The sequence below is a fragment of the Rhipicephalus microplus genome, chromosome X (genome assembly GCF_043290135.1).
Source record: "Rhipicephalus microplus isolate Deutch F79 chromosome X, USDA_Rmic, whole genome shotgun sequence".
Lineage (NCBI taxonomy): Eukaryota > Metazoa > Arthropoda > Arachnida > Ixodida > Ixodidae > Rhipicephalus > Rhipicephalus microplus.
Window position 1 is genome coordinate 90,287,527 of NC_134710.1, and position 14,198 is coordinate 90,301,724.

A 14,198-nucleotide genomic window follows, 5' to 3' on the forward strand; every position below is an offset into this window, starting at 1 on the left:
TATTTTTTACAGCAAGGGATCGATGTTACCAAGGATAACATGGCTATGCAGCGCTTGAAAGAGGCAGCTGAGAAAGCCAAAATTGAGCTTTCATCATCTGTTCAGGTACCGTGGCAGTTATCTGTTCATTTTCATAGATTAGTAAGGGTTTGCATGTTGAAGTTTTGTTTGCGCCAAAGCAACCGTCATCAATGTAGGCCAAGCTGAAGGATGTCTAAATGCAATTAATAACCAGTTTTTCAGACATGCCTGATAATACAGGCACCTTTACAGCACCATCACATGCTTTATGGATTCATTCTGGGGTGATTCCTTATAAGATCGAACAAACTATGGCCAGTCGACCTCTTAAATTTCTTTCCAAATTTTATATATTGTTGCCTGATCAGTGGAAACGAGATCTGAAATTGGTTTTGCTCAAAAACATTTTTTCGAAGCACAGTAAATCAATAATGACGAAGAGATAGAGTGCCGTGCTTACCTGCTCTGCTGTTTTTTTTTTTAATTTGGCGATGAATTACACAAAATATATTAAAGCTACGTACCTCAAATTTCTTTAGCTAAATATAGACGTGCTTACATTCAATTATAATTTGAATCTCTGCATTGTGTAATTTTCTATAAAAATTCTCAAATTTGACGTAAAAAAGTTTTTTTTTGCCTAGTTTGCAGGCCTTTATTTCAAAAAAATGCTATGAAAGAGCGGTAAAAATTCTGCATTGTTTTCTCAGCATGCTTACTTATAAAACTGCTAAAGCTCATATTAATAACACTTCACAATCATATAATCAGGCTAACTTCAATGAAAGAGCATGCAAGGGAAACGTCCGAGGATTGTGTGCAACCGAAACGAGTTTTATACCCTGTGAGTTCATTATTACAACACGTGGCTAAATTCTTGCAGCAGCACGTTCAAGTTGCACAAGTGCACACTTTTCTCTTCCTCACCTGTTACAGGGACTGTCAACTGCCGAGAACATTAAATGAGATGATTGCACGGATGGAAAGATTGTCCCTCATAGTGACTCAAACCAACCCTGTTTTTCTCATGAAAAGTGGTTATATTTTTTATTTTTTTGAAAATCACAAAAATAGTCTGTGGCACCATCTGGTGGCAGAAACTTCAATTATCCGATGTGCCTTGTCATGTGACCATAAAGTAGTGTTTGTGGTCAACAATTTTTCTATAAGAAATATTGCTTGCTTCTTTATAATAAAAGATATTACTCTATAAAAATGTACATATAGGCCTGCGTTAGTATTATGCAGTAAAGTGGCACTCTCTTCGAATGACACATCTCATAGGGTGGTTTTGGGACGTTAAACCCCACAAATCAATCATCTTCGAATGACACAATCATCCCATGCTCGCCAGTGCGTCTTTAGAAACTTTTCTGCGTGCTCATGAAACTGTGCCTGCAGTTTCCGGGTCGCTAATATTTTGGAGTGACGTGGTTTTTTCTATTTACAATTTGTCTCAGAAATGGCGTGTACTGCTAGTCAGCACGGCTGTGTATATTCACAGTGACGTTTTCGGTGGCTTGGCTTGGCTCGTGTGTCGAGAGAGTATCAATGATAGGACAAGCCATCCACAACACAGGCACAACAGCCTTGGGCTCAGGCGCACACAACGCGGTACAAATGTAGAGAAGCTGTATAAATACACATCATCTAATTGTAACGGCTTGGCATTTTCAGAAATAGTTGTAAAGATCAGAATAAACGTGATCAAGCGTAGTTACAGGAACTCCTGCGAAAGCAGAACGACAGCATGCACAAGTCACCGGAAAGGCTACTGGCATCACTATCACTCCTCAGCGTTGCTGGATGAAAGGGCTCATTCATGTTCAGAACCTTTTAGATCGAAAAATAATGCTTATAAAATGACTATGTGCTTTTTGGATTAACTGTGAACACTACGAAGGGTAAGCTTTCTGTTGTGCTGTAGAAAAACCGGGTTGAAAAATGTTAGTTGTCTTTAAGGGGCCCGCAAACCACCTCCGATATTTTTTGAAACATTTGAAATAAACGCGCGCATCGTGTGCAGAACGCCATCACGATGGAATTTGCGGCAGCGCTACATGCCTTCGGCGCGCCACAGATTTCAAGAAGCCTTTCAAGCCTACGCGTTGCGTGCCGTGCCACATCTCTGATGCGCTGAGCCAAATATGCTGTGATAGGTTGAGCAAGAGCCTACGACTTCCGGTCAGTCTGTAAACGGCTGTCGGATTGCCCGTGGGCATGCAACACATGCTGGGTTTGGCGTGTCCCCGTACGGGTCCATCGCGTTGGCGATCATTTGAAGGCGCGCGCGCGACGCATGGTTCATACCAGCACGATTACGGTAGCCAGGGTTCGCCAACAAGCACACAGCTACAATGCAACTGAAGGAGTCGACGGCCAGAGTCGCAGCAACCGGAAGTAGACGGTGTTTCAAGCAGCGCTTTAGCGTTGCCGTATACCTCGCGAAATTGGGAGGGGCGCTCAGCAAGAGGGCAAAGCGGCGTGAGAGAGGATACCAGCGATGGGAAGTGCACGAGAGACTGAAAAATGTGGTCGTCATGGTTTCGATAATCAAACGCATTTAACTTCGCTATTGCTGCACCGCTTCGAAAAATTCTCACGGCTCTGTGTTCGTCGTGCACTCGTGCACAATTTCCCCACCACAACTGAATTTCTGCCTCTGGGTGGTTTACGGGCCCTTTAAGTGTAGTGGCAGGCCTTTTGAGCTATAATTTAGGCATAATTTTGGGGAATGGGTCATTTTAGCGACTTGAAAATGCATGCAGTTGTTTTCTTGGGCTGTTCTATATTTTAGACAACTTTGCAGTTCCTTCATAGTCCGAAAAATCTCATGTGTAACTGGCGCATATTGTGGCAAATGCTTGAAGGGCTAGGGAACAATATTTTGTGCATATGTTTGGCAGCTCATTTTACCATTTCTCTGCATGATTCAAGTTACAAATCGTGTGTGCGTCAGCTACTCTAATATAGCATTTGAAAGTACTTTTGAGTACAGCAACTTGTATGAATTCACCATTAAAAAACAAAACTAACACAGCGTGAGTAAAATGCACCATGACAAGGGACAGGGAACTTTACGAATGAGTGGAAAAAAAAATATGACACAGCCGAACAAAGTAAAAACTTTTCATTTTCCAGCTATAAATAGCAACCTTTAATTGATTATGCAGTTAAATGATCTAAACTACGATTTTAATGCATACTTTTAGGTATGTCGCTGATTCTCCATATGTCACAGAAACGAGGGTCTTGTTACAAAAATGTACTTCAGAACTCCAGAACTTGTTATGTGGCAGATTTTGAGTGCGTACACACCAACTAAACAAAATTATTGAAGATAGAATTCACATTACCCAGGTGAGCGAGAACGAAGAAGGGAGAGCTGTTGCGCATGCTTTGTGCTGTCCGCCATCATCTACAAAACCATTGGTTCTAGCGTAGAATACCTTACACAAGACGGTGGGAGATTTTTCATGCTGAAAGCTACGTTTCACCTGAGTACTTCACTGCTGACATTAAAGGCAGCATGCATTTTGTGATTTGCTTGCTCCACGTTTTTCGGTATGTTACGAATTCGCGACACTCAGCAGAAAAGGGTTAATCATGTTTCAGTTAATGCTTCTTGTGTAATGTTCAAATGTCACCATGGACGTTTGAATGCAGTTTACAGTTGACAGAAGTGCAGTTTGTGTCACGCTGCCGATTTGCCTCTTATAGACGGACATTAACTTACCCTACCTCACCATGGACCAATCTGGCCCCAAGCACATGACACTTAAATTGTCGAGGTCCAAGTTTGAAGGCCTTGTGGCAGACCTCATCCGGCGGACAGTGGAGCCTTGCAAGAAGGCCATGCAAGATGGAGAGGTGAAGCGTACTGACATTGGGGAAGTGTTACTCGTTGGAGGCATGACAAGGATGCCAAAGGTATGTCGAAATGTTCGTGATTATGATTGTAGCATGTGTTTTAAGGCAGTTGCACTCATGTTCTGTGACTCATCGAGAGAAAGTTATAAACCTCTTGCACAGTTGTAATACTAATTGGCTGGCATATTTAGAGTGATATTTTGTGGCTTGTTATCATGAATTATTATTCTAAAATGATGTGTTATCAATCTAGCATTTTGGGGGCTCTAGAAACTATGATGCACAAAAGCTTCTGCTCTAAAGGGATTACATTTTGATGCACAAAAGCTTCTGCTCTAAAGGGATTAGTAGTTTCACCACTAAAAGTTTCTGTGGTGAAACTACTCAATAAATACTTCAGTTCTTTAAGAAGAAGAAACGTTGATCCATTTAGGTTTCACTTGGCTAAAAAGAAGGCAGAACGTATAAATATTGAGTTTACGATGCATTATCTTGCCACATTTTTGTGGGCTGGGGAATGAACTGAATTCCGTTAGACAACTCAGCTGCATAAAGCGGGAGACACAAAGTGCAATTCGGCATTTGATGCGGCGGGCGTCGCCGCACGCCGCGTACGACGGTTCCCGGCACATAGGGCGAACAGCCATCAGCGCTCAGGCTCCGCCCACATACGGCCCTTCTGCTTGCACGCTCGGAAGACATGGTATCCTCTTCATTAAGGGCAAAATAAAGAAGCTCACGCAACCGTACCTTGTTGTCTAATAACATCGCCAAAAAAGCTACATCTTCACGAGTGACAAACATCGACACAGCCCATATTCATTATCGATTCCGAGCGTAGGCCTAGCAAGGCTGACGTTCTCGGTACCGTCGCTCTCTTTCCAATGTGAGCTCATTGATGTGCGCTTTTTTTTACCAACACGATAAAAACTCATACACTTATATGACGCTTTCACACGTGCAACTGGTTTAATTGACAGACTTGATTCAAAGAGCAAAAGTGAAAACTAAGCGGGCCGGTTCTCCGATATCGGTGCCACTGTTTGTTTACCTGCATAATGGGCTTCCATCACGGCTCGACATCTCGTGGTCGTTTCGAAAACGGGCGTTGTCTTGCAGAAATAGCACACTTCAAGCATCACTTTGTTCAATCATGAGTCATTTCATGTCAGAAACGGTTTATCTAATGTTCTTCATGCCAAAGGCAATCGCGATATAAAAAAAACAAAGGCGATTGGTGCTATCGAAGCGGCGAGGCAGAAACTTGTGACGGCACCCACCTGTGGCAACACTTGTCACGCTCCTGCGGTGCCATTGGCTGCGACCGCCAGACCGGTGCGGTTGCCGTGCGGCTTTATTCAGCAAGTTGGATGCACACGCGGCGTGCGAATCATCGCCGCATGCTGTTGGCCGCCTGTCGGATGCGGCTGTTGGCATGAACAGCCGTACGGCAAATTGCATCCGAAATCGCACCATGTGTCTCCCGCTTAAGAGGTGCACATTACATAATCATACGCAAAACTAACAAAGTTCTTTTTCTTATAACGCTCGTGCCAGCTGCACATTCTCCATATCTAGTTTGTTGCTCCCACACTGTGTTGCACGTATAAGCTATATCAGCTATTTCCTTTTGTGCACACTTCGTCCACAATCGGACCTTTCTATGTGACGTGTGCTGTGCAGTATACCTGCACTGCACAATACATATACAGTAGACTCTCAGTAAGTGGAATTCTGTTGAACGTAATTGCTGCTTAAATGTAACAACTCCCTCTCATATGATTTGTTTCATACTTGAATGCAGAAACCCACTTTACCTCTCAGTAAACGGAAATCCTGTTAAGTGGAACACATTTTCCCACCGTGGAACACACATTCAAGCTGCACGGCTGGTTACAAACAGCATGCGCTGAAGCATAGGAACCAAGCGACTGGACGACACTTCAGCGTCAATCGGTGCGCTTTAGTTACGGGAGAAAACAAAAAAAGTTTCAGGCTACAAAAGAAGATTTGTCGCGCATTTCACAGGCCAAAACAAGCAAAGCCGTCACACGAAATTTTCGCTCTTATAACTCCCCTGACTTTTCTGTCACGTAATAAACCCTCTCCCCCCCCCAAGCCACCCCCGCAGTGGTCTAGTGGCTAAAGTACTCGGCTGCTGACCCGTAGGTCGCGGGAGCGAATCCCGGCTGCAGTGGCTGCATTTCCGATGGAGGTGGAAATGCTGTATGCCCGTGTGTTCAGATTTGGGGGAACGTTAAAGAACCCCGGGTGGTCGAAATTTCCGGAGCCGTTCACTATGGCGTTTCTCACAATCACATGGTGGTTTTGGAACGTTAAACCCCATATATCGATCAGCCCTCCCCCCAAGTTGGCGTCAACTTAAAAAAAAAAAAAAAAAAGGTGGGCTCATTTAGCGGGTAAATATGGTACATTCCATGTTGCAGCCTGCTGTTGTTGAAACGATGGCACGCAATAAAATGCTGTAAAGCATTCCAAGCAGTATATATAACACAATCACAATCATAGGATTCCGATATTGTGGTTTTGAGACCTGAAACCTCAACAATTATTTATGCGTCAACTTACAACTGGTGAGACTGATGCTGGGTATGTGCAGACAATGTCAAACAATTTCTTTTTGAAGGAACAAGCATCACGAGAAAATCCTATTAATTTTTGTGGCTCTCGGTGCAGCAGTGCGTCGTCTCGTGTTGTGTCATAGGAAAGAGTCGTAATGAGTCGTACGTTTTTTACTAATGCATTGTGGTACATTTTATTTATTCTTAGATTGTCATCCACTATAAGTGTACCCACCGGCTTTGAAAGAAAGCAAATAAATAATAAGCACTGTGTGACAGCAGTTGAAACATATTTGTTATTGCTTTACCGATTCCCATCGGTGAACCACCATAAAACACTAAGTAAAAAATTAACTTATGCGCATCGCATAGTGAGTGGTAGTTTTTATGCTTGCATGTTCAAAGGTTTATATGCAGACCACGTGATTATTGCAAGCAGCAAGCTGTGATGTTAATATTTTTCGTCTCCTAATTGGAACATGATGTTCCTATGTTTGAGGAGAAAGTTGACTGAGCTTGCTGTTGCCAATTGGTTTGTGTTGTGCCGTCCTCAGAGACATAGTTATTCATGCAATTACTGTTCCATAGGTACAAGAAACTGTTCAGGAAATTTTCGGAAAACAGCCAAGCAAAGCAGTGAACCCGGATGAAGCTGTTGCTGTAGGTGCTGCTATTCAGGTGAGACAATGTGTTTTGCAAAAGCTGGGTTGCTATGTTCAATTGTAGCCAAACTTTGTTTCTTTTTGCTGGTTTCAAATGACAAATTTTTCTAAATGAATGACCTAATCAGAAAGTGAGGGAAAACTATTTTGCTTTTGATACATGTGTAAGTAGTGAAAATTCTGAAGTAGTGAAAATTCTGACATGGGGCAGTGTGTTGCAGTGCATAAAAAACCCAGTATCGATTGCTATAGATAGCTATGCTTGTTGATGACTATACCAGGCAAAGAAACTGCATTTCTGATCCTTAGAATTGACCAAACTTGTTTTTTTTTTCCATTAAAAGTTGCACAAGTTGTGCTTTTAAAGGAGTTGTGAACAAAGATCGAAGCTGCCGAGTTGTAATTTTCTTTGCTTCAGCAAGGATCCAGACTATAATCGATGACCTTGCTTGAAATCGCAGTTTTATTGTGCTCCTAAGCACTCAAGCGGCACTACTGGCAGCCATAGGCACTAACGTTTGACGTCACTGAAACCTCATGGTAAGAGAAGGTATGGCAGCCATAGGCACTAACGTTTGACGTCACTGAAACCTCATGGTAAGAGAAGGTATTAACAGAGCATTAGCTTTCTCTGCCCCAGAATGATGGAAAGGAAAAAAAAAAAAGAACTGCAAGTTTTGCATTTTGAGCTACATATAGTGTGGAAGTACAGCAAGCGATCTGCTTGATTCCACTTTTAAGTACATCTGGACATTGTCACGTGTTGCCATCACTCGCTTGGTGCAGTGTGCCAGTGTTTTTTCTACTGGTTGTGTTAGATTGTGTTCTACGGCACATTTTTGGGTCCTAGCTCTGTCTACCGTGTGCGTCATCAGGCAGTGCCACACAACTTGTTAAAGTGGAAACAACGTTCGTGACAGCTTTACGGTACCACAATAGAGATGCTATGAACGTCGGTCAACTATCTCTCGGCAAACATTGCTGCGTTGCCATGTTTTGTAGACGACAGACTTTTCATCATCATTACAGTTGATGGGAACATGAGCAGGGAATCAAAATTGTGCTTTTGGAGCTACAGTCGAAAACGGATACATTAGACTCTCAGTAAACGGAAAACTGGTAAATGGAACTGCTGCCTAAATGGAACAAATGCTTCTGACAAGATTGGTTTTGCTCTTGCATTGTGTGCCCCTGTTCATCTCTCGGTAAATGGAACTCCTTTAAACGGAACATATTTTACTGATCCCTTCATATTTCGTTTAATCAGAGTCTACTGTATATCGAACCCACATATATTGAATTTTCGTGTATATTGAACTCGTAACTTATCCCCTTAAAATTTTTTGTAAAAGTATAGAAATTCGCACGATTAAACGATTGGTATTTTTGCCCGCCTTCAGATATATTGAACGCCACGCGAGCTGGAAAGTGCGCATCGACAGTCGCCGTGCCCGGTGATTTCTGCGCGGCACCATGCCTTCGCCAAAACCCGAAATGCTTGAAAAAAGATGGGAGCGAAAGGGCTCAGACTGCACAATCTGTAACTTGCGGCACGGTTTTTTTTTTTTCTTTCTTTTTCTCTCTCATGCTTTCTCTGTGTACCCGTTGGCTCGAAGAGCAGAAACGTAGGAGCTGACATCCTCCTCGTTTCGCGTTTTATTTTTTTTCCTGTTTTGTGAGTTTTGATAGCCAACCACAGCTTGCGCCTTTTGCTGTTGCCCTCGTAGGTGGCCATCGCCTCGCGAGCACTTTGTTGCTTCTGTAGGCGTTGCACCATGCTCCCTACCGTGCTGTAGAAACTAGGCGCCTTCATCCTCTTCTAGCTACTACCACCATTGTTGTGTCGCCTACGTACCACCACATGTGAAGCATTTCCTTTTTGCGTGCGTGGTGTACAGAGCCACTGCGGACTCCTTGAATTGTCGACTTCTCGTGTAGCTATGGGCAGTGACAAAGTTGAAGCCTATTAGCGTGTTGAGGTGGGCGAGAAATGTTCGACCGTCGTGGACTTACGGGATACCACGAAGCACTCCAAGTAGTACTTTGTTGAAGAACAAAGCAGGTATGAAGGCAAAGGCGGAGGAGTAGTGAACGTCGGGAGCCAATCATGTGCGTACTCCTGCCTACGGGAATGTAGAAAAGGCACTCTATGCCAAGTTTTTAGAAGTGCGTGTGAAGAACATTCCGGTGGATGGCCCTATGCTAAAGGCCAAGGCCAAATGGTTTGCAGCTGCCCTCGATGAAACAACTTCGCCGACAACTACGGGTGGCTTCACTGATTTGAGCAGCACTACAACATCGTTTGCAAAACCATTTTCGGTGAAAGCAAAGCTGTCAGCAGCCGGGACATCCAGCAGTGAGCTTCATCGGTTTACACGCCCTGAACAGCTCCAGACGGCCCCTGATGCCGGTGCCGTTTTCGTTTTTCTCAGGGACGAACCGGAAGCTCCGCCCACTAGTCCGGGATCGCTCAGACACGTTTGTTTTTTACGTGCCTGGTGGCCTGCAGGTGGCCCGGGACTGTCCGAACAGTTTCTTTCGGGCAGCTCGCAGACGACAGCACGTTGCGCATGCCTCTGTGTCGATCTTAAATTAGACACTAGAAATTTTGGGCTTGCTCTTGCTCTCTCTTTGTTTTTATGTCCGCTTCTTGCATCTTTTTGGATTTCGCATTGCTTGCACACCCAGTTCTTGTTATCGGTGTTTTGAGCCACTACGAGCATGTGCGCATTCCTGAAGGTTGGCCAAACACGCTTAATACTCGGTAGGAGAAACAGCGGTGGAACGACCGCGTAGGTCTAAGATGCATGCACGATCAAGTAGTTCGCTTACAATGGGGCTCTTCGATTTTCAGGTTTCTGGCAGCTCTCTGGCAGCCAGAGCTAGCCAGAGGTAGCCAGAGGGTCAGTCAGCTAGTTCCGGTCTGGACAGGAAACAGCGTCGCGGTCACGTGTGTGGGGAACCCGAAATAACCCGAAGCTACCCGAAGATCGCAAAATAGAACGCTGGGACAGCCAACGTAAATGTAAACAAACTCTACCGTCATGGCAACAAACGAAACAATGCGCCGCTTGTATGTTGGTTTTTTTCTTCATTGTCCGCTTGGAAATACGTAGCTAAGCTCGCCAAAAAGCTGAAATAACATCCTTCAGCGTACGCCTTTAGGGTACAATTTCGTACGCTCGCACGATCACTCGCTGCGTCCGCGACCGAAACAGCCAGCTGGCGCACCCTGCCTCGAGAATGATGCAAGGTGAGCTGCCGCGACGCTGGCAGCTTAACAAGCTCACGTCTTTTTAGTACCGTATTTACTCACGTAATCCTCGCACTCACATAATTCTCGCACCCCCCCCACATCGCCCCAAAAAAAATACGATTTCTTTTTTTCCTCGAGTAATTATCGCACCCCCGAAAACTGCCAAAATGTCGTCTGCTCGTTCCAGCCACTGATGATGATAGCGCATGCCATCTGGCGCCATCTCTTAAGTATCAAGCGTACTATTGCACGCAGATTCAATCCAATCCAAGCCAAGCCGAAGTGGCCAGTGCGCGTTGCGGCGTGTTTTGTATGCTGTGTCGGTAATCTTGGCACGTTATGGGGTGATAATGAAGCTACATGGCTGCTTCAAGTTGCAAGTGATAGATCATGCACTAAACGATGGCAACAGGGCCGCTGGTAGGCCCTTCGGAGTCTAAGAGTTTTGTGTTCGCTACTAATGACGGCAGCTGGAAAGCCACCAAGGCGCGTTGGACCTGCCATGGGCCTAAAACTGTGATTGATGGTAAACTTTATTTCTTCAGAAGGAAACTGCGGACGATTCTGTTAAATACCGTATTTACTCGCATAATAGGCGCACTTTTTTTTCAGAAAATCCGGCTCGAAGTTAGGGGTGTGCCAATTACGCGGGGTAAAATTTTCGAAAATTTTTTCAACTCGGTTCTCGCGCTTTAAATCTGCACACTTGTCAAGTAAAAGGCGACTTTATCGTTTACCAATTAATTCAGCATAAAACGAACATACCTATGTACCTTTTAATGAACAAGCGAGAGCCGTCAACTGCACACACACACGTAAAATTTATTTACACAAAAGTCGTAGCTGTTCCTCCTTTTCCCTATTCGGAGTCCGAGTCGGAGATCACACATTCATCCTCGCCGAGCAGGGATTCGTGTTCGGTGTCCGAATCATCCGCACCCCACAACATGTCATCCTCACTCGCATCCAGTGCGTTCGAGATACCCGTCTTCTTGAAGCTTTTCCTGACGACTTCGTCGGAGATCGCCTGCCACGCTTCCACGATCCAAGCACACAGCATTTCCACAGGCGGCCTCTTAATCTTACCACCTGTAGTCAGCTGATGTTGTCCTCAGCTGATGTTGCCCGCAGCTGATGTCAGCTGATGTTGCCCGCAGCGCTGACCTTGTGCCAGCGCTGCGGGCAAGCGCTGGCACAAGGTGGTCCGCCTTCGCAGTGCGAGGCCATGGCGCCTCATGAAACGAGTTGTCCATCCGGAGCTGGCTTTGAACTCTTTTGCTTCGATGCCCTGCGCTCGGGCTATTCTGCGCGCCTCAGTCTGCACAATATCCAACGACACAGCACAGCCGTCTTGTCGTAGCTCCCGTATATGCCGGACCAGTTGCTCTTCGACGTTCGGATACCTGCCGGTCTTGGCACCGCGGAAAGCCCGTCGTGTCTTCTTCGTCGCCTTAAGTTTTTCTTCTTGGTCCCTCCAGTACCGAATACTGGTTTCTCCAACGCCGAAATGCCTGCTTGCAGCCCGGTTGCCGTGCTCCAGCGCGTACTGCACTGGCTTCAGTTTAAACCCAGCCGTGTAGCTCGCGTACTTCCCCATGGTGGAACCAAAGTTCAATACACAACCACAACATACGCACACCGCTTGCAAAATGGCGTTTCTTTCTTTTTCTCTGATGGTGGTGATGGCGATCGAGCCCCCGGCGTTGTACACGTGACCTCCAAAAAGCGCGGCGATTTGGGGGGTATCAGTAATTGATGGAACAGCCGTTTTTTTTTTTCGCTCATGGACGCTTTTTTTTTCCAAGTTTTATTTCGACAAACACGTTGGTTAGGTCGTTGCACTTCGAATTTTTTTTATTTGCTCGTCGATTTGCCTTCTTTTCTTCTTCAGGGTACGGGGACCGCGTTCCAACTGTACCGCTGGGGGGTAGAATCGTTTCTGATCACGGCCAAGTTCGGGGTGCGCCTATTATGCGTGGAATTTAAAAAAATCGAATTTTCCGCGACCAAACTAGGGGTGCGCCTATTATGCGAGTGCGCCGATTATGCGAGTAAATACGGTAGTCATCAGCCCAATACTGACGTCCTACGCTTACCTTTTGAGGGCTCCTGTTGAGTGACGAACGCTACCGTTATGCCCGCAATGGCCACAAATTTTGCGTATGGTATTCTAATCCTCAACTATTTGCTTGCACTTTTTTGTATCAAATAAATCTTGCCTTGCGTTGAACCTCTGCTTTTATTGTTGAGGTAAGTTCAAATTAGTACTTCTTAAAGCTTGCTGTAAGTTGCTGGCGTGAAAATCCCGATTTGCGGCCACTTCGTTTTTTTTTTCTTTTTTCGCTCTGTACGTTTTTGTGGAAAGTTTTCCCCGCGTAATTCTCACACCCCCCAAATTTGCATCAGATTTCCAGCAAAAAAAGTGCGAGGGTTACGCGAGTAAATACGGTACATGTATCAGTCACTGCACAACACGACGCGGAGTCAGGCGAAAGTGATCGTGTCCACAAAAGAGCCCGAGGATATATACCTGCTCAGCTATCGCGTATTATACGTTGCAAACACACGTTAATCAACTTACGTTTTTGTCTTAAGTTTATGATATGCACAGGTATCGGTACCACGAGTGCGTTTCGTATATAAAATAAACATTTGCATGACACGTTCTCGAGCCATTTTAGAACTTGTTCTGGCCTGTCTTCCAGTCCTAAGTGGCACTTCACGAATATCATGTATATCAGCTTTGATTTGACCTACTAGGTCATAGAACATACTGCGCGACATTATTACGAAGAGGTGAAAAAAGACAAAGCCAACGATGAAATGGGCCACGGAAGGATGTATACATTTCTGAATCCATTCTTCGTTTTTTTTTTCTTGCGGCGTATCGTATAATATCACACCACATATGCGGGCTCATAAATAATAATGGGTTCGCACGCCGTTCGCGACCAGCGGGCATCGCCAATAGTAGCGATCTAGGGCCTTTTATCACCATCGAATATCAATCGAGTAGTCGGGACAGAGGTTCTAAGAGGTTCACGTACGCAAACATACGACGGAGCGAGCTAGTTCGATCACAATCGTTTTCGCTAAGTGCACAGAAGGCAGGCACAGCTCCACAAACGACTACTACGAAAAAAAAAAAACCTCCAAAGTTGTTTTCATGTGTGCACACGAACGTGTTGTACGTACATAACTTTGAAGGCATGTGCACGATGCAGTCAACAGGCAACAGTTCACTGCGTTGTTCACCGGAGGGAGCTTCACGGGAAAAAGTGATAAACAGTAGCTTCAAACACTCGCCGCCACTCGTAATCGCCTCATCTCGCAAGGCAGAACAGGCTTTAGAAGATAATGCCACGCACAATGACAAGCGAAGGCGCAGTCCTCAAGTGCCCACATTTCAATCCATCGAGTCCTCACAAAGATGGCACCGAGCGCGAATCGTACCTTTTCGGCGTCTGCTAGCCCGAAACCTGCCCAAAACCTTCCAGAAAGCTTCCACGACTAAATTGTCCTGGAGGTGTCTGGCGACCCTCGGGCTCCCCGCGGGTCGCCAGAACCATCCAACCCGAGAAAAACGAACGCCAACCGGAAGTGCGTCGCGGGGGGTGGGGGATGGAGCAGCCCAAGAAAAACGAGCGCGCTCTGGCTGGCTCTCGCAGCCCACGGGTGGTGTGGTAGCCAGAAGTGAAAAATCGAAGAGCCCCAGAAGTTGCATCATAATGGAAATCGGTATAATTCACTACCTAACTGCTGTTGAGGTTGGAATGGGGTCGGTGTTGTGGCCTGTGTCACAGCCAT

General features: G+C 45.4%; 1 protein-coding gene across 1 annotated transcript in view; it reads left to right on the forward strand.

Annotated features, from left to right (window-relative positions):
• The window catches only part of Hsc70-5 (Heat shock protein 70 cognate 5), an 83,197-nt gene that overhangs the window by 17,900 nt on the left and 51,099 nt on the right, over window positions 1-14,198 (forward strand). Inside the window, exons 8-10 of the mRNA XM_037427397.2 lie at window positions 13-105; window positions 3,742-3,951; window positions 7,062-7,151. Coding sequence (XP_037283294.1) covers window positions 13-105; window positions 3,742-3,951; window positions 7,062-7,151 — 393 coding nt within the window. The remainder of the gene's footprint in view (window positions 1-12; window positions 106-3,741; window positions 3,952-7,061; window positions 7,152-14,198) is intronic.